This window comes from Myotis daubentonii, chromosome 7, assembly GCF_963259705.1.
Source record: "Myotis daubentonii chromosome 7, mMyoDau2.1, whole genome shotgun sequence".
In the NCBI taxonomy this organism is placed as follows: Eukaryota; Metazoa; Chordata; class Mammalia; order Chiroptera; family Vespertilionidae; genus Myotis; species Myotis daubentonii.
In genome coordinates this window covers 56,203,748-56,224,799 of record NC_081846.1, presented here as the reverse complement: position 1 = coordinate 56,224,799, position 21,052 = coordinate 56,203,748, and the positions used below count along the sequence as shown (strand labels likewise).

The window sequence follows — 21,052 nt, the reverse complement described above, 5'->3', positions numbered from 1 at the left end:
TATATGATTCCAACTATAAGATATTTTGGTAAAAAGGTAAAGCTATGGCAACAGTAAAAAGATCAGTGGTTGCCAGGGGTAGGTGGTGTGTGTGTGTGTGTGTGTGTGTGTGTGTGTGTGTGTGTGTGTGGAAGAGGAGGACAGGAAAGGAGACATGAGTAGGTGAAGCCCAGAGGATTTTTAGGGCAGGGAAACTATTTTGTATGATACTGTAATGGTACATATGTATCATTATACATTTGTTAAAACCCACAGAATGTGCAACACAAAGATGAACCCTAATGTAAACTATAGACTTTAGTTAATGCTGCATCAATATCGGATCATCATTTTAACAAATTTCAGTTCACTAATGCAAGATGCTAGTAATAGGGGAAAGAGGAAGAGAGGTAAGGAAGTATATAGGAACTCTGTATATTTCCTGCTCAACTTTTTATAAACCTAAAACTGTTTTTTAAAAAAGTTATATTATATTCTAAAAAAATCAAGTCTAACCCTTTCCCATCCTTTCTAACCCTTTCCATGCCTGTGTAGTCCAGTCTGAAGTGGAGTGATTACTCCGAGGAAATCTGACCAATGAGGTCTATAAGGACAGTCAGAGTGTTAGAAGTGATAGGGGCCATTTTCATTTACTGATAAGGAAACTGAGGCCCACAGAAGGGACATGACTGACCCATGGACGCACAGTGAATGCCCAAAGTGAACCAGAGTCCATGTCTCCTGCTGAACTCTCCGACCCATGCCAGGTTCAGCCCCTTTGCCAAAGTATCAAGATCTTGCTCAGTTTATTTCCATTCTTCTCTGGCTATCATAAGGGGTTTATATACTAAACTCATATCTGAAGTGAATCCTTCCAAAGGTACACTATGTTTATATATTCAAACATCCTAATTCTGGATTCTTCTGTCTTGCTAACTACACAAGTAAAATGAGCAAATCTTTTTTAAAAATATGTTTTTATTGATTTCAGAGAGGAAGGGAGAGGGAGAGAGAGAGATAGAAACATCAATGATGAGAGAGAATCATTGATTGGCTGCCTCCTGCACGCCCCACACTGGGAAATAAGCCCACAACCGGGTATGTTCCCTGACCAGGAATTGAACGGTGACCTCCTGGTTCATAGGTCAATGCTCAACCACTGAGCCACGCAGGTTGGGCTAAAATGAACAATTCTATGCAATTGTGTAATTGAAAAAGTTCTCTTCGCCGCCCCCCCTCAGGCACCAAAGTATATTTTTATCTATGAGGATCACTTTGCATTAAAATAAAGTTCAAATAATGGTTATGTTTACAAAGAAGTGGCATCCTAATGAATCAATTTACTTTAAGCAAATCATCTATTTCAATAGTGTTTTGTTCCTAAGTCACTTGAACTAAAAAAAGGTATTTTTCCCCCCACTGTTAACTCTGGTGCACACTTCATTTTTAGTTGCTAATATGACAAAATAGGCTACTTACCGCCTCTGCGTGGATTGATGTGGTATTTTATTAAAATCTCTCACTGTTATGCCCTACTTTCCAGCCACACCACATACCTTTTACTTGTCTCTCTTTCACTCCAGCTTGCCTCCTCTTCGACCTCATCCCTGAACTTCATTTTTCCAGGACTTTTATTTCTCCCTCTTCATCTAGCCTGGATATCATGCCCTCTCTCATTCCTCTGCTATATCTACCTGGCCAATAAATCTGGGGTCTCTTTTTCCTTTCTTTTCCTTATTAAAAATAAGTCTCCCCAGTGTCATTGAGATATAATTGACATACTATTGTGTAAGTTTGAGGTGTACAACATGTTGATTTAATACACTTACATATCATACAATGATTGCGACTGTTAGCTAACACTTCTATCTCCTAATTACCATTTCTTTTTTATGGTGAGAACATTACAGATTAACTCTCTTAGCAACTTTCAAGCACAAAATAAAGTATTATTAACTACAATCACCAGGCTGTATATTAAATCTCGAAAATGTATTCATCTTGTAATTGGAAGCTTGTATCCTTTGTCCAACATCTCTCCATTTTCCCCTCCCCCAGCCACTGGTAACCACCCCTCTATTCTCTGTTTCTGAGTTCGGTCTTTTAGATTCCATATAAGTGAGATCATACAGTATTTGTCTTTGTCTGTATGATTTCACTTAGCATAATGCCCCCAAGGTTCATCTATGTTGTTGAAAATGGCAGCAGTTTTCTTCTTTCTCATGGCTGCGTAATATTCAATTATGTATATGTATGTGTGTATATATGTGTATATATATATTAGAGGCCCGGTGCACAAAAATTTGTGCACTCGGGGGGGAGGGGGGTCCCTCAGCCCGGCCTGTGCCCTCTCACAGTCTGGGACCCCTCGGGAGATAATGACCTGCTGGCTTAGGCCTGCTCCCGGGTGGCAGAGGGCAGGCCCAATCCCTAGGTGCAGCCCCTGGTCAGGCTCAGAGCAGGGCCGATTGGGGAGTTGGGGCGCCGCCCCCTGTCATACACAGAGCAGGGCGATCGGGAGGTTGCGATTCCACCCTCAATCACGCTCAGGGTAGGGCCGATTGGGGGGTTGGGGCACCATCCCCTGTCACACTCAAGGCAGGGTCGATGGGGAGGTTGCGGTGCCACCCCCTGTCATGCACAGAGCAGGGCCAATCAGGGGGTTGGGGCATTTCCCCCTGTCACGCACAGAGCAGGGCCCATCAGGGGGTTGGGGTGCCGCCACTCTCACACTCAGGGCAGGGCCGATGGGGCGGTTATGGCTCTACCCCGTCACACACAGAGCAGGGCCAGTGGGGGGGGGGGGTTGGGGCGCCGTACCCTGTCACACACAGAGCTGCAGGGCGATCAGGGGGTTTGGGCGCTGCCCCCTGTCATGCTGATCCCGGTGCCGGGAGGCCTTGCTGCTCCGCTGATCCCGGTGCTGGGAGGCATATTACCCTTTTACTATATAGGGTAGAGGCCTGGTGCATGGGTGGGTGCCGGCTGGTTTGCCCTGAAGGGTGTCCTGGGTCAGGGTGGGGGTCCCCACTGGAGTGCCTGGCCAGCCTGGGTGAGGGGATGATGGCTGTTTGCAGCTGGTCACACACCCTTCAGGGTGGGGGTCCCCACTGGGGTGCCTGGCCAGTCTGGGTGAGGAGCTGAGGGCTGTTTTCAGGCTGGGGATGACTGAAGCTCCCAACCGCTCTTTTTTTTCTTTTTTATTCTGGGCCAGCTTTAGCTTTGAGGCTTGGCTCCAGCTCTTAGGCCTCTGCTGCTGAAAGTAGGTTTCTGGCCTTTGCTTACAATGTTGTGATCCTGCTGGCTGCAGGTTTCTGGGGTTTTGTTTACCTTCTATATTCGTTACAATATTTTTTAAACTGCAGGCTCAGAGGCCTGCAGTGGCTGGCGGGGAATGCTGGAGTCCTCCGTCACTGAAGCAAGCAAGCCTCATGTTAGTTTCAAGCTGCCTGGCTGCCGGCTGCCATCTTGGCTGACAGTTAATTTGCATATTGCCCTGATTAGCCAATGGGAAGGGTAGCGGTCGTATGCCAATTACCATGTTTCTCTTTTATTAGTGTAGATATATGCCACATCTTTATCCATTCATTCATTAAGGGACACTTAGGTTGTTTCCATATCTTGGCTATTGTAAATAATGCTGCAATGAAACTGGGGGTGCAGGTATCTCTTTGAGATCTTGTTTTCATTTCCTTAGGCTACTCACCCAGAAGTAGGATTGTTGAAACATATGGTAGTTCTACATAGGTTGTCACTACAAAATATGGCTTTTAATTTCTATATATATTGATTTCAGAGAGGAAGGGAGAGGGAGAGATAGAAACATCAATGATGAGAGAAAATCATTGATCAGCTGCCTTCTGCATGCCACACTGGGGATTGAGCTCGCAACCCAGGCATGTGCCCTGACCAGGAATCGAACCATGACCTCTTGGTTCATAGGCTGATGCTCAACCACTGAGCCACATTGGCTGGGCATCCTCCATCTATTTTTGTCTTGGTCATTGTCCTCTCCTGTCCCCCCTATCAGGTATTTAAATTCTTTATTACTGTCTTCAGGCTGAGACCCCATTCACTACTCATTTTCTCATCGGGTAGACAAACACTGTAAAATACTCACCTGCTCTGCCCTTCTCCTTCATGCAAACCCTCCTCTTGTGGCCTCAGAGAGGAAGGTGTTCTTCCTCCCATCCCACCCAAACCCATTTCCTCTTCCTGGGGGCTTAGAACTGCCCCTCTCGTCCCATCTTCTCCAAGACCTTGTCCCATTAATGACTCCTGCTCTCTTCCCTGCATCTTCTCTCTGCTGGCTGTTTTTGTTTGTTTTGTCCCCTCACCTCCACCCCCCACTTCAGCTTCTAAACCTGTAAATTCTTTCCCCTCTCCTTTGGAAAAACACCCTTCAAAAACCCTTCTTCCTCTGGCTTTGGCCCAATACCTCTCCTTCCCATCTCCATCATACTTCTCAAAATTTCACGTCCCCCTTTTCCTAATTTCCCTTTCACTTTCTAGCTCAGTCTCATCTAGTTCTGCTGCATTTCCATTGGCTAAGATCACCAGTTTTCCTAATTCTTAGAGTCAGTTTTATCTGACCTTTCCTCTCTGTGGTTTAGCAATTGGATCAATATTGACTTGCTCCTACACTGCATTAAAAGGGTATTTGGCCAAGGAACCAAAACCCTAGGGGGAAGGCATTCTTTCTTGCATCCCATCCAGGCCTAGTTCCTCTTCCTGGGGGCTTGGAACTGCTCCTCTACTCCCATCTTCTCCAAGACCTTCTTCCATAATGACTCCTGCTCTCTTCCCTGCATCTTCTCTCTGCCGGCAGAGAGATAAAAGATAAAAGACTGAACTAAGACAGCTAATAGTGCAGATAGTCACTCGGTGAGAAGTCTTAGGTAAAATTGACAGAATTGTTGAATTAGGAAGAAGAGAAAGGATTTGTGGATAACCTCTGAGTTTCTAGCTTGGGAGACAAGAGGTATGGTGTCTTCATATTAATGGAAAGAGTCTATAAGAAGAAAAAACTGGGTGGGGGAATAGAAAAAAAGTTTCCAAAGTTCTGCTCATGATTAATTTAGCTTGGAAAAAAGAGAAACACATATAAAGTAAATTTGTTGAGCTGTAGATACTGGGAGAATATTTTAATTTAGAATATACATGGAATTAGAGATAACTTTGTACAGCTCATGAAGTCTGGCAGAAAAAAAATGTCTTTGAGATCTAGTTAAAAGATAAAACAGTTGAACTAATAACAATGAGATCTTTATTTCTCCAAGAAGGTTTTAGGATTAAATGAACATAATATAGAGGAATCTGAATCTCTGACTGTCCCTAGCATAAACTCAGCGGTGGGGTCAGGATTGGGGGCTACCAACACTGCTGCAGTCATTTGCAGAGCAGAATTACCAGAGAGTTAGGGTGTCTTGTCCTAGGATCAGAGAGGGGAACATGCTATGTGGAGGGATAGTGGGAGAAAGAGGCTGATCACTGGCATCACTTCTGAATTTGCCCCCGAGACCTGATGGTTAGGTCTACTTGGTTACATTTTTAGTGCCTCATTTTGAGACCGATTTTGTCAGACCATGTGTGGGGGCTGGATTTGTTAGGGAAGGCTGTCTTCAGTTCCTCCTGAGACATCTGAACAGAGGAAATGGGAAGGGAACACCATATGGGCAGTTCTGGTCATGTTGAGAGGACTCTTGTGTAGATTGTCCAGTGGGAGTTGGACAATTGACTTAGAAGTGGTTGATGAATGCCTTGGGATGGGAGGTAGTGAACAGGATCAAAGAATGAGAAGTGGATCATAAGTGGAATTACTGCTAATCCGATCGTTAAAAGACATGTTGATTCAGACGAATCTGAAAAAGAGACTAAAACCAAACATTCAGAAATGTAGGAATGATTATATTTATTCTTTAAAAAATACACACAGAATCTAAAGAATGCCTTGTTTTACAATAGCTGCTCAGTTTATTTCTTGTCCTACTGTATATCTAACACAATAAAGCCCAATCTAGAGATATTTTTTTAAACAAGGATCAACAACACTTTTCCTTAAAAAAATAAGACAACTTTATTGCAGCATCACTACTATATATAGTTGAATTTTTCACATCAAGTTGGTTTAGTTCTTTGAAGAAAGTCTTAATATCTAAAACTGTACAAATCCTAGGGCAAGATAACTAGTCTAACAAATTTAATAAAAAATATTTCAGAACAACTACAATATAGCTTTAGACTATACTAAAACTGTCTTAGATAATTATTTACAACTTTATTATAGTATAAAAACTCTAAACTTTAAAATAAATCTGTGGATTTTATACAAAAATACTCTAAAGTACAAATATAAGTTAAATGTTGAATAAAACATTCACCAGGTCCAGTGGAAGTTATTAAGAATATATTCTAGGGTGGTAAAATGTAAAGTGGTAACCCAAAACAGTGTTTCCTTAATCATTCACAATTTTAAATATTTTAGTAGTAATCACGAAGTTTAGAGTTTCATTGAATAATTTTCATTTTTACAATTACAAGATATACAATTTCCTTCATAGACTACTTCTCTTTAGCTCACTAAAAAGTCAAAAAAATAATAAAGATTTGTTAGTCAAAAGTTGACATGCTATGTACAGTATATAAATTGTAAAATTTTCAAAATCTCTTAGCTGATTCCCTTTAAAAAGGAAACAGGTTGTACATACGAAAAGACAACAAACCCATACAGCTACAGGGTTATCTAATCAACCTAATAACAATGTTCTCACATGTGAGAAAAATATTAAGTACCAAAATCTTCTTTAAAATAAGCCACTGTTTTATGATAATTATGAATGGAACAAAATTTCACATTTAAGTAATTTTGTATAAAATGTATTTGGACTAGTATAAGAAGCATTTTGCCAGGAGGTACCATTTTGTTGTGTAAAAAATAAGCATGCCTCTCATTTAATACTTTCCCTAAAATGCTACAAATGACATTTTAAAACAATGCTGACATTACTTACAGTTCTGTTTTTACCTTGAGGTACTAATTTTACACTTGGCCAGATGTTCATAAAAATTAAAGGGGAGATATATGACCTAGAATATACCAATTTAAATTTTCTGAGACACTGTGTTAAAATGTCATTAAAACATACGTATTATAGTTACCAACCACATTCTTACAGAGAAAACGCACATTAAAATTATTACCCTACAAACAATTTGGACTTTAGTTTCCACTTCGGTTCCTTTTCATTCTGTTCAGTAGAGTTATATGCATGGCATTTTTGAATAATTAAACATGGATACCAGAATAGCAACTGAACAAGTACATAAAACTTGTACTTGGGAAGAGAGTAAATACTGACACTGGGAAAATTTTAAATGGCTCATTTTCCCTAACATGTTAGTGCAAATTAGCAAACTTTTCAGAAGAATTTAGTCATGGAAGGAAGGAAGCATAATCTCATCTTCATTCACTCCTTGTTCATATCGGACTGAAGAGAAGCCTGCCCAGTGCATACGGTTCCTTTGGAAGAGGAACCAAATCAGTCCGATGATGAGAGCTAAGATGCTTAGCACGATGAATGCAATAGTTATTCCTCTGTAATTGGGGCCTAGAGCAGGGAAAGGTTTGACATTGGAGGAGAGAATATAAAAGCGATTATTACTAATTTTATGCATTTGGCTGTGTGTCACATAAGCAAACCTTGTACAGATTAGATACAAGTACTTAATTGTTTCAGAGCATGAACACAGAATTCAAAATCACCACCAAACACTTAAGTGCTTCTCCCCCCAAATTTAACTATTTTCCTTTTCATTCAAATCCTTTTCATTAGAATAGCAATATTCTTACAAAGAAATTAAAGCTTCAATGTCTCCTACTCTTAGACATCTTCCCTGATAACACAACCTAGAGTAGCTATCTCTCTAGTCTCAATCACGTAGTTTATAACAATTTGATATTTTCCTCTTTTCTAAATATGAACTTGCTTGGTTACTTATTATCTGTCTTCCTACACTAGATTATGGAGGAAGAAAAGGTATCTCATTTGTTTTGTTCCCAGGTGCACCCCAGCACATAGAACAGGGCATGATGTAAAGACTTAAAATATCTGCTGAGCCCTAGCTGGTTTGGCTCAGCGGATAGAACGTCAGCCTGTGGACTGAAGGGTCCCGGGTTTGATTCTGGTCAAGGGCACATGCCTGGGTTGCGGGCTCGATCCTCAGTAGGGTGCATGTAGGAGGCAGCCGATCAATGATACTCTCTCATCATTGACGCTTCTATCTCTCTTTCCCTCTCCCTTCCTCTCTAAAATCAATAAAAATATATTTTAAATAAATCTGCTGAATCAGTGAGTGATTATACAGATACTGATGGACACCTTTATGCTAGATCTTTAAAATGTTGCTGTGAAAACGTTTAGAGCTCTTTGGCTAGAAATTAAGATTTTTATGGTTATTTAATATATATCAACTCATGCTGAAACATAAGTTCAAATTGTGACTTCTTACAGATATCCAAGTAATTCCAATTAATCAAATCAAGTTTTGGAATGCTGTTAAGGTAATCATGAGTTTTAAGGGACTGAGGAAAAAGGAAGCAAACTGCAGAATGAAATCTTTGAGCTTTTAAATATTTAAACTATAGAATAAAATACATCTTAAGAACATTTTCAAAGAAGTGACCTATCTAATATGCTGGCAGCTTCCATCTTTCTTAGGAAAGAATTGTATAAAATTTAGACTTTTAGTCATTTCCTCTGGAGTCCTAGGCATCTGGTATATTTATCATCTTTGGTAACTGAGTTTTCTGAGGGAAAGAATCTCTAGGACTTAAGATTTTTTTAATACACTGTAAGGACCAAATGCTTTAGGACCTAGTACAATACTTCGCATATTATTAAATTGTACATTTATTTTCTAACCTGTTCTGCAAAACTGTTTTTCTTAAGGACAGGTTACATACTTACCCAGAGGAACTTTGCAGACAACTCTTCCATAGCCATGTGAACAGTCAACTTTTATCCAAGTTTCATTTGAAGCTAACAAAATGCTACATTTTCCACCATTGCTCTTATGTTTATTTGCCCATTTGACAAATTTCACTTTTGATTCATCTAACCAATTCCAAGATTTATCTAAAGAAGGAAATTAAATACAACTATGTTTATTGCCATTAAATTACTTAAGTAAAAAGGCTTGCAGCTCATACAATGTCATGCCACTACTTAAAATGAAATTTATTAAAAGTGAAAAAATTTAAAACTCAGTCCATCAGTCACACTTGTCACATTTTAAGTGCCCAATAGCTATATGTGGCTAGTGATTACTATATTGGACAGAGCAGATGCAGAAAGTTCTTTTAGACAACACGGATATAGTATGTAGTGTTTTGATTAAAGGGCAGGATTCTTGCACATTTATTGTGTGACAGTAGATTTCTACAGACCTTTATCTCCCTCCCTCGCTTACCCCTAGTTAAAAAACTCATTATTAAACGTATGTTGGTGCGGAAAGAAGGATCCACCTTAACTCCATCTTTATTTCCAGCTGAGGCAGCGCCGCCTTGTGGTGATAAACACAATTTACAATTCATAAATAGTCATCTTTGAATCCATTCTTTTTTTAGTTTTAATTTTTATTATCCCCCCAATCAATATATAGTTTTTATTGCATCTTTAAAATATCACAAATAATTCTGAGGAATAATTTGGCATCTTTCTGTTTCTATAGCTGGACAACTTAGATCATATTCATCAGCCTGCTGAACTGTTTTGTTTTCAGAGAAATAGATACCATCAAAACTTTTTCTGATCTCTGTGTTTTTAACTATTGTGGCTTGCTGAATCAAAGCAGCTAATGTGATACAAATTCAATGTCATTTCCTTCAAGGATCAAATCTTTCTGGGTTTGAGATACTGAAAAAGCAATACCTGATCTCATCTGAACCCTGCGAATTATGTTTTGCCCAAGAAATTTCTGACTTCAACAAGAGAACCACTATCCTCAATAACTGCATTGATGGGGAAGTGAGGGTACACAGACCTCATCTTGTAACGGAATCCCAGTGTAATTAACACCTTCATCATGTTCTGTACATGATTTCAGATGGTGCTAATGGTGGCCAATTCCTTTCTGTTTTCCCACCATTTGTCAACCCAAAGCAGTGGTCGGCAAACTGTGGCTTGGCAAACCGCGGCTCGCGAGCCACATGCGGCTCTTTGGCCCCTTCAGTGTGGCTCTTCCACAAAATACCGGCTCTTCCACAAAATACCGACTTCTGTGCATGGGCCACGAAGTTTCAATCGCACTGTATGTGCACGCCCGCACGTGGTATTTTGTGGAAGAGCCACACTGAAGGGGCCAAAGAGCCGCATGTGGCTCGCGAGCCGCGGTTTGCCGACCATGGACCCAGAGCCTCTTCTTCTTCCCAGGGAGACTGAGTTCTACAGTGATGTGACAGAAGTACCTCTGCAGGGTGCCTCTGGGGCCCTTCGCAACGACTGTGTGTCCTTCAGGGTGATGTCGACATTATCTGAGATGTTGACAGTCTGACTGCTCAGAATGGGCTTCATAGTCACAGCAGATGTAGCAAAGAGTTTGAGTTTTTAATTTTTTAATTAATTACTTATTTTTAAATTGAATTTATTGGGATGACATTGGTTTACAAAATTATATAGGTTTCAAGTGTACTTTGCCACAAAACATCAACTGTACACTGCCCCAAAGCCTCTTTTGACAAGTGCTTAACATTTTGGAATTCACATTTCAACTATTTAGAGTTAAACTTTGTATAAAATATGAAACAGACTTCTTATTAGTCTATTGAATATGTACCCTGAATTCACTTATTATCAATTTCAAGTTCACTCAAACCCTGCGTCTGTTATTCTTTATTGAAATACTAGAGGCCTGGTGCACAACATTTGTGCACTCGGGGGGGAGGGGTCCCTCAGCCCGGCCTGCACTCTCCCACAGTTGGGACCCCTTGGGGGATGTCCACCTGCCGGCTTAGGCCTGATCCTAGTAGTCGGACATCCCCCAAGGGGTCCTTAGCGCTGCCATGGAGGCGGGAGAGGCTCTGCCACCACTGCTGCACTCACCAGTGGTGAGCCCTGCTTCTGACTGAGCAGTGTTCCCCCTGTGGGAGTGCACTGACCACCAGGGGGCAGCTCCTGCGTTGAGCGTCTGACCCCTGGTAGTCAGTGCACATCATAGCGACCAGTTGTTGTGCCATTTGGTTGATTTGCATATTAGGGTTTTATTAGATAGTATTCTCCCACAGATCTTTTTGAATCAATTCTTTGCAATTTTACTAAGTTATTTTGAAAAAACAAATCACTATGAAGATATAATTTTTCTCTATGATAAAAATGTTCCAAGAGGGAGGGAAAGAACAAGAAAAGAACTTTCTGAATAACAGAGTTATAAGCTGGGAAAACTTGGGGTGATAGACATGAGAACTCTAAGGGAAGTAAGTGATGGGCTCCTTGTGCGGGCATGGGGAACACAGATATTGCTGTAGAAAAAAAATCTATCCTATTGGTCCAAGTATCTTAAACTTCTAGCAATTCCAGTTGGTTTCAACTGGTTTTGTATTGCATCAGTGTTTCCCATCACTACTAATAAGTCATTCACTTCTTCATTAGGAATTTATAAGCCTTGAAAACAGCCAGCAGACCTAGCTTACTCATCAATAAGAAACATTTGAATTAAATACCATTTGACATTCTTTAGCACGGCTGACTTGGTATTTAGGACAAGTTAGAGCTCTCTTTGCATACTGCACACACAAAGATGTCACTTACCGGAAGGATGCTGAGATAATCCAAGCCAAACTCTCATGGTAATGTTATTATTTTCCCTTATCAGTCTGCTCACAAATTTATTCTCATCTTCATCCTCTATGGTAACAAGAGTTGCAGAATGATCTGTTGAAGGAAAACAAACCCCTAACTAATTAGCGTTATGCAAACTAGGTTAGTGGTTTATTCTGAGCCTTTGAGAAAAGAAAAACTATCATGATCAAGATCACTGAGAAATTCAAACTTTACAGAGAATTTTTTTTAATACATTTTATTGATTTTTTACAGAAAGGAAGGAAGAGGGATAGAGAGTTAGAAACATCGATGAGAGAGAAACATCGATCAGCTGCCTCCTGCACACCCCCTACTGGGGATGTGCCCGCAACCAAGGTACATGCCCTTGACCGGAATCGAACCAGGGACCCTTCAGTCCACAGGCTGACGCTCTTTCCACTGAGCCAAACTGGTTAGGGCTACAGAGAATGTTTTTAAAATCTGATATTGGCATTAAATAGCTTCCTAAAAAGGTAGAAATATTTCTAGATTGAAACTTTGAATAAAGAAATTTCATGTGTGTTTTATCTACTATGTTCACCTGGTAACCTTTTTAAATCTTGGAACTGCCTAACCAGTGAGACTTTTGTGTATGAACAGTTCATCCTAAGAAGTGGGGTATGTGATGGTAGGAAGGTATGTTTCCCTATAGATGTTCAGCACTCTCTCTTCAACAACAATTTTTGCATAAGTTTGCTTTTGTTAAAATGAAAATTAAAGCAAATATGTTTGGGGTCTTGGGGAGCATTAGCCTTCCACTTAACATTATTTTATACATATGTGCATTTGGTCATGCCCATTGTAAGTTCCTAAATATAGTATGGAACTGAAAGAGTGAGTATGCTTCAAGTTTGATAGTTTGCTCCAAACCCATAGAGAACATAAGCATCAGGCAAGGAATAGAAATAAAATAATAACTAGACTTGGAAATCAATCCTAAATGGAATCAGATAGTCTTCAATAGCAACAAGCTTATCCACACTTGAACTTTTGTGGTAGGGTGTATTTAAAGGGCAAAGGAAAGCCTTTACTCCAATTACTTACATCCCACAGTACATAGGTACTTTATGTTACCGAGCTTATTATTACACTAGGAGCCCGGTGCACGAAATTCGTGCACTGGGTGTGTGTGTGTGGGGGGGGGAGTGTCCCTCAGCCCAGCCTGCCCCCTCTCACATACTGGGAGCCCTCAGGCGTTGACCCCCATCACCCTCCAATCACAGGATCGGCCCCTTGCCCAGGCCTGACGCCTCTGACAGAGGTGTCAGGCCTGGGCAGGGGACCCTCATTTCCCCCCATCACTGATTCTGCCCCCAGTCCAGGCCTGATGCCTCTGGCCCAGGCATCAGGCCTGGGCAGGGGACCCCCAGACCCCTCCGATTGCTGGCTCTGCCCCTTGCCCAGGCCTGATGCCTCGGCCAGAGGCGTAGACCCCCATCACCCTCTGATCACCTGATCGGCCCCTTGCCCAGGCCTGACGCCTCCACCAGAGGTGTCAGGCTTGGACAGGGGACCCCCATTTCCCCCCGATCACTGGCTCTGGCCCCCGCCCAGGCCTGAGGCCTCTGGCCCAGGAATCATGCCTGGGCAGGGGACCCCCATCTCCCTCTGATCGCTTGCTCCACCCCCCGCCCAAGCCTGATGCCTCTGACCCAGGCTTCAGGCCTGGGCAAGGGGACCATCATATCCCCCCAATCCCCGGCTCAGCCCCCCGCCCAGGCCTGATGCCTCGGCCAGAGGAGTTGACCCTCATCACCCTCCGATCACTAATCACCGGATCGGCCCCTTGACCAGGCCTGAGGCCTCCGGCAGAGGCGTCCGGCTCGGGCAGTGGGGACCCGCAGCTGCAGCGGCCCCGCGATCGTGGGCTCCGCTTTAGGCCCAGGCAAGGGACTCCTAGCTCCCGGGACTGCCAGCTTCGACCGTGTCCAGCTCCCATCGCTGGCTCCACCCCTACTTCCTGCTATCACTGGCCAGGGCGGCAAAGGCACCTGATTCTCCGATCATGGCTGGGGGGCAGGGCAAAGGCGGCCCCAGGGCCACCTTTGCCCTGCCCCCCAGCTCTTAGCTCCCCCCTGGGTTTCTGATCACTGTCAGTGGCAGGGGGCTTCTTCCTGCTTTCCCTTTCGCCTCCCTGCATTGTGCCTACTTATGCAAATTAACCGCCATCTTGTTGGCAGTTAACTGCCAATCTTAGTTGGCAGTTAATTTGCATATAGCCCTGATTAGCCAATGAAAAGGGTATCGTCGTACGCCAATTACCATTTTTCTCTTTTATTAGTGTAGACTAGAGGCCCGGTGCATGAAATTTGTGCACAGAAGAGGGGGGGGGGTTCCTTCAGCCCAACCTGCACCCACTCCAATTGGGGACTGTGGGATCAGGCCTAAACCAGTGGTCAGACACCCCTCTCACAATCTGGGTCCGCTGGCTCCTAACCACTCACCTGCCTGCCTGCCTGATTGCCTCTAACCCCTCTGCCTGCCTGCCTGATCACCCCTAACCTCTCTGCTTGCCTGTCTGATCACCCCTAACTGCCTCTGCCTGCCTGCCTGATTACTCCTAACCTCTGTGCCTGTCTGCCTGATTGCCCCTAACTGCCTCTGCCTGCTTGATCACCCCTAACTGTCCTCCCCTGCCGGCCTGATCTCACCCCCAACTGCCTCTGTCTGCCTGCCTGATCACCCTCATCTGCCTCTGCCTGCCTGATCACCCCCAACTGCCCTCCCCTGCAGGCCTGATCGCCCTTAACTGCCTCTGCCTGCCTGATAACCTCTAACTGCCCTCCCCTGCAGGCCTGATCTCACCCCCAACTACCCTCCTCTGCCAGCCAAGTTGGTTCTGATTGGTCAGTTTCTATGCCAGTCAGTGTCAAAAGCTCCACCTCCTAAGCAACCATTGGCTTCTCAAAGTTGACCCAGATATGGTTCTGATTGGTCAGTTTCTATGCCAGTCAGCATCTCTGGGCCTATCAACAGGGCCTGATCAGTGCCTGGGTGGAGGCCTGGAGAGAAATGGAGGCTTCCTCTGTGGCTTCCACAGAGGCTTTGGATCAGACCCTGCCTCTCTCTCTGCAGGCCTCTCTCTGGGCCTGATCCGCAGCCCCCAGGCAGTCAGTGCTGGGTCAGGGCACCCACAGCGGTCCCAGTTAGTGCTGGGTCGCCAGGGTAACCCAGCACTGACTTCTGGTTTGGTCAAGCCTTCCCTGTTAGGACCCTGGCTCTTTATTATGTTGATAATCCTATGGAGGAAGGCATTATTAGCATTTTACAGATGAGGAAGCTGAGGCTCAAGGAGAGCAAGTAAATTGGTTAGGACTACACAGCTAGTCAATTATAGAATTAGAAAGTCAATCTCAATCTTTCTAATGATAAGTCATAAATGCTCACTATTTGCAGGGCACTATCCTACATTTACAAACATTACCTCATTTCATTCATTAATACAACAACCCAATCTTTACCCAAACTTTGAAGTAAGTACTACATTTGGCTTTTCAACAATGGATTTGAACTGTGAGGGTCAACTTATACAAGGAATTTTTTTTCAATAAATATACAGTCGGCCTTCTGTAACTCTGGGTTTTGCATCCTCAGATTCAACCAACCTTGGGTAAAAAACAGTATTTTCCATCTGCAGTTGGGAATCCGCTGATGCGGAGGGCCAACTGTATACATTGATCTATGCCATTTTGTATGAGGGTCTTGAGCATCTCAAGATTTTGGTATCTGTGGGGATGGGAGGTGGTTCTAAAACCAATCCCCAGTGGTTACTGAGGAATGACTGTATGTTTTGGAAAATCAAAAGTTATACACATAGGGTCAGTGCCCCTAACTCACTCGTTGTTAAGGATCAACTGTATTTTTATTCTCACTCTTTTCAGGTGAAAAAAGAGAAACAATTATGTAAGTTCACAATACCACTCAGCTAGTAAGTGTGGGACTTGGATTTGAATCCAAACCTGTCTGCCTCCAAAACTTAAGTGTTTAACATGCACACGCACACTACAATAACAGTAACCCTTTCTATTTTCTCCTTTAGGAGCCAGAGACTTCTGACCTCCAGAGCATATATGCATATATATAGCTCACAATAGTTCCCATCACATATCTATCTATCTATCTATCTATCTATCTATCTATCTATCTATCTATTATATATGCATGTGTGTATATGTCTGTATTATGTATATTAACACAGAACAGTTCCCACACAAAAGTTCCTATCATTTAGTTAACCAGTAACATGGAGATTTAAAAATCTTCCACGTGTCTCTACAACAATTAGCAAAAAAATGAGATAGATACCACCTGCCTAGCTACACTGATACCCAAGAATACAAGTCTTCTAGAAGTCATGTCACAGTTTGACTACTGGCTAAATTTATCCTGGGAGAGCTTTAATCATTGCTGCTTATCCTAAAGTAGTTCAATCTGAACACGAAAGTCCTATTCCTGTGGTGTTCAGATGATGTGAGCCACTGTTATTGCAGAATGGATGAACAAAACATGCTTTATGTTACTCTGGTCAGGCTAAGCTTATTTATTAATAACTAAGTAATGAAAAAATCTACAATTTTGTATTTACTACTTAACCAACTTTGTAAAAACTTTACCTCTTAACCCCTTCATCTAAGTAGATCTAGCTAGATTTAAAACTCTTCCCTTGTCAGTATTTTCACATCACAATTTACTTATTTTTCATTCTACTTCCTCTCACTTACTTTTATTTTCCATGTACTTATTCTTAGATCGATTATTTTTAATGGCTATTCCAATATTCCATTGAGGTCATACATCATAAAATACTCAACCACTTCTCCACCACTGGGCAATTAGGTGATAATGCTTTTATAAATTGTGTCTGCTTTAAAAATATTTTCAAAAATATAATCATTGTTTCAAATTATTTATTTAAAAATTCCACTGATTATATTATTGAATCAAAAAAAAATAAATTAATTTTAACTCACCAAGTTCTGAACAAAACTGTTTGGCTTCTGAGAAATTGTGTAACGCCTGGTCAGATGCATAACAGTGGTCCCTGTACTGGATCCACTGGGATCCATTCCCTTTTACTGCTGGGCATCGCGATGAATATGTAGGAGAAGATACCTCTTGAGCTACAAAAATGTGAGACAATTGTAAAAATGCACAGAAAAAAAAAACTGACTTTGAGTATACACTCTAATTATATTTTTAGAATACCATTTTTAGAACTTAGACGATAAAGGAAAGTACTTGCCCTCGAAGATGGATTTAGACTAAGTTAAAAACAACTGGAAAGACATAATAGAAAAAGGAGCAAAGATTGGCGAGGCAGGCCTGTAACTACTTTGAAATAATAATTACAATTCTTTGGATCCCTTTTTATTTTGATAACAGAAACCTTGTTTTACTTTGCCATATACAGAACTACTTTTCAAAATCACAGCCACAAATGAAAATTTGGTAATGTGTTTACAAAATGCAAAATGTCAGCAAAGTAAAATCACTCCTAAATAAAAAAAAGAGTAGGTGTGGCTTCTCAGCTTTTAAAAACTCCTCTGGTTTCCATTTAAAATGTTTAACTTTTAATTGTGCTGTATCACACAGGAAGCCTGTGTAGCAAAGCCTGTGCCTCTGATTATTAATTTCCACAGAAGAGAGCATGAGAACTGGAAGGTAAAGTATCAACATGCTATTTGTGCGGTACAGAGCATCAGAATCAAAGCTCTGACCTGGTATGGTCAGTCATCTCAACCCCAGCTATTCTTCCGTGTGCATTCTGCATGGTCTGCATGTCCTTCAGTAACTGAAGGCTTTTCCTGCTTTTTCCCTCCATATCTCAATTTGGTAAATTCTTCTAATTTGTGGTGCCAGTGGTTCCAGAAGAATGGCTGCTGCTGTTTCCTTCTTCATCAAGAGATGCTCTGACTGTTCTTAATTCCTTCTTCTGTTTCTCTATCTTCTGTTTCTCCAGCTGGGCGTGATCTTTTTTGGACTTTAGTTATTTGATTGGCTTTTGCCTCCATTCTTTCCATGAATGCTCTTGGTGTGAGCTCTAAGTCTCCCTTCAGTGTGACAGTTGATAACTCCTGGGTAAGTTTCCTAGTGACTGGTGATCAAAGCTCATTGCCAAGTCCATCTGTAAAGTCTGTAGGACTTGTGACAGCTCTACATTAACGCTGCTGATGGAGAGACGTTACTAGCACCTTGTGAAAATAGTTGCTTTTTCAAAAATAAACTGCCGATGACAACAATGCGTCTTGCACATTGTTGCGCAAGACAATGATCTGTGAGGCTTCATTAGATGCAAAACATCTTGAACGTTGGCTCCCAATGCATGGCTAAGATTGATGGACCTTTCTGAATTGCTTGGCTTTAAAAATAAAATTCTTCTTATACTAGGAACCCCTGGAGATACCTTATCTCCTAAGTCTACTCGTTTCTATCCAGTCTGCATCTGGGCTGTCTTAGGCTGCATACGGTTTCTTTCTTTACTGTTATTCATGGAGTTTTACTTCCAACTCTTGCATTTATATTTTCTGCAAGGGCCAGCCCTGGAACCAGACGCTTCAGAGACCAACCCGCACCAGGCCCTGGCCGCCCAGCATGCCTCTGCAGCTCCTGGTGGTCTGGGTTCTTGTGCTCTTCCCCAAGGCTCACGCTCTACCTATCAGAAATGACCTCAGGCAAGGGGCTCTTTCCTCCTTTAAGGATCATATACGTTTGGAAAATGCTTAGTTACACAACATGCAACAGACTTCTTGACCACAGAGACTCCCACAGCCATCAGTCAATATGGAAGGCCATGGGAGGCATTTCTCAAGATACATGCTGTGGGACACTTCTTTTAAAGAATCTCAGTCTTTGAAAACACTGCTAAGTGAAACTGAAACTCACAAATTCTAGAGTTAAGACTTCCCTAGTGATGCAACTACTGAATATCTTTGAGAACAAATTCCCTGACCGGGTATATTGTATTTATTTCTCTTTGCGAAAAATATCAAAATTATTTTTGGAGGACTTGTGAATAAACCTTATTTAAAATCTCTAAAAACTCCTTGAGTACTTAATCACATGCATAAAACAGACGTTATATTTTAGTAAATATACAGTTATTTGAAATCAAGTCTTACATTTTGTAGATTTATAGCAAATAGCACCATCTCCCTTAGAGCTGCAGTTTTCATGTTTCCAAATTCCTTTTGGATCCAAGAGAACACAATTCCCAGCAGACTGCTTATCTTTCCATGGGATGTAGTCAAGCGCACTACCATCAGACCACTCAAAATTTGATTCCGTGCCCTGTATTAGGAATGATAGAGACAACCTGAATCTAGATGTATGACTTCAAAAAAGAACATAAACAAGAACATATATACTTTAAGAAATGTTGGAGTGGAGCGTTAATTATTTGCCTGCAAGTGTTGTAGGTCTGGATCTATTTGTAAAATCAGGGATTTACTTTCGATGCACTGATTTGAGACATTTGCTCTGGCACAATTTAAGTAGGATTTTAAATTTAGAGTCAGAGTTTTTACACTCTATCTCTAGATTTATTCTGTTTAAAGACGAGTTTATATAACACTTGAAATTAAATGATGTGTAAATGGCTTCCACTTATCACAATTACAGATTTACAATTCCAGCATTGATATTATCCTAAATATTGTTTTTTATGTTTAAGAGTTTTGTGGTTTGTGTCTCTGGCTACATTATTTTTCATATTACAGAAGCCAGTAATCAGCAGGGGGCTGAAAACTACTTCCCAAGATTACTTTTGATTTTTCCTTGATTCTATAATCCTAATTTACCATCCTTTATTTTATTTTCCCTATTGTTTTAAAGATTATTTACATCAGGCCTTCAATTCTAATTTCAATAGATGTCTATTTTTTTTGTATACTAGACATTATTGTAGCTACATGAATATAATTAATAGAACTCAAATAGTGGCACAAAAGACGTGTTTACTAGTAGAAGATTACTCTTAAATAGTGCTAATTTCTAGAGGAAAGTGGCAAAAGTATATATATTTACTAGTCCTAATGTTAAGAATTTTACTTGGAAGCTTATAGCAATCTTCATTATAATCATAGATTAAGGAAAATAATTATCACTCCAAAATCTTACAGATGAGGAAATAAGCTTGCAAATGTCAAATATCTTGCCCATGATCACCCAATATGTAAATGGGAGATCTGCCACCAGTGTGGAAGTTGGGCTTTTCTGATTCTGTGCTCTTTCTTTTCACCACCTTTTCAGTTGGTCTCCCCCAAGCAGATCACAGAGCTGTTGTGTTACTCCTCTGCTGGGCCCGGGCAGCGTTTAGGGCCACGGCAGTCCCGGCCACGTGCTGCAGCGCACCCTACAGATATAATGTTCAATTTGTTTTATATTGTGGAAAGTCGAGAAAACACGATGCTATGCAAATTGAGTCCCAGGACTTAATTTGATGCTATACTTTGCATTGATATTTTATGCTCACGTTGCTAAACCTCTAACAAATGTGGGAAATTTCTGGACAACAACAGCAATACTCACATCATGACTAGAGAGCCCAACCCACAGTGGAAATCCATCCCGCTTTGCAATATCTTCCAGGAAGAGCTGGCCACGTAGGTCATGAACACTTGCCAAATGACCTCCACTCTGAGAGCACATGTTTACTGCTTCGTACCATGTCACTGTTTTTTGAATGACACTGTAAATGCCATCTTCATATGGAATAAACTGTGGCAGAGTAGTATTATATGCTTCCTTGTAGTCAACTAAAATATTTAAATGAAAAGTGTTCATGATTAGATTTGATTGTTGACCAATGTCATCCAATCAATTTAATAAATAAATACTAAAAATAAAATATATATTTGGGGTAAGACAGGTCATACAATCACTTCAAAAGATAAATAAAACTGGGTTGCTTAGTAGGAACGGAGGTCAAATGCATACTTCATTTTTCTTCTTCCCACGGCATATTTCACAGGCTCTTAAATAGGACAGTAGTCTGGCTGATTAAGAAAAAGGCATACACTGCCGAAACTGGTTTGGCTCAGTGGATAGAGCGTCGGCTTGCGGACTGAAAGGTCCCAGGTTCGATTCCGGTCAAGGGCATGTACCTGGGTTGCGGGCACATCCCCAGTGGGGAGTGTGCAGGAGGCAGCTGATCGGTGTTTCTCTTTCATCGATGTTTCTAACTCTCTATCTCTCTCCCTTCCTCTCTGTAAAAAATCAAT

At 41.5% G+C, this 21,052-nt stretch overlaps 1 protein-coding gene across 5 annotated transcripts in view; it reads right to left on the bottom strand.

Annotated features, from left to right (window-relative positions):
- Positions 1-21,052, bottom strand: part of LOC132238610 (lymphocyte antigen 75-like) — a 129,496-nt gene that overhangs the window by 31,703 nt on the left and 76,741 nt on the right. For 2 of the 5 annotated variants that reach the window (XM_059704329.1, XM_059704332.1), the window contains 6 exons: positions 20,361-20,587; positions 18,953-19,121; positions 16,805-16,954; positions 11,784-11,906; positions 8,946-9,113; positions 5,874-7,586 (listed from right to left, as the gene is read on the bottom strand). In XM_059704329.1, the coding sequence (XP_059560312.1) occupies positions 7,408-7,586; positions 8,946-9,113; positions 11,784-11,906; positions 16,805-16,954; positions 18,953-19,121; positions 20,361-20,587 (1,016 nt within the window). In that variant the 3' untranslated portion in view covers positions 5,874-7,407. Of the gene's footprint in view, positions 1-5,873; positions 7,587-8,945; positions 9,114-11,783; positions 11,907-16,804; positions 16,955-18,952; positions 19,122-20,360; positions 20,588-21,052 lie in introns of those variants that run through there. The other 3 variants (XM_059704333.1, XM_059704331.1, XM_059704330.1) reach the window with 3 other exon arrangements.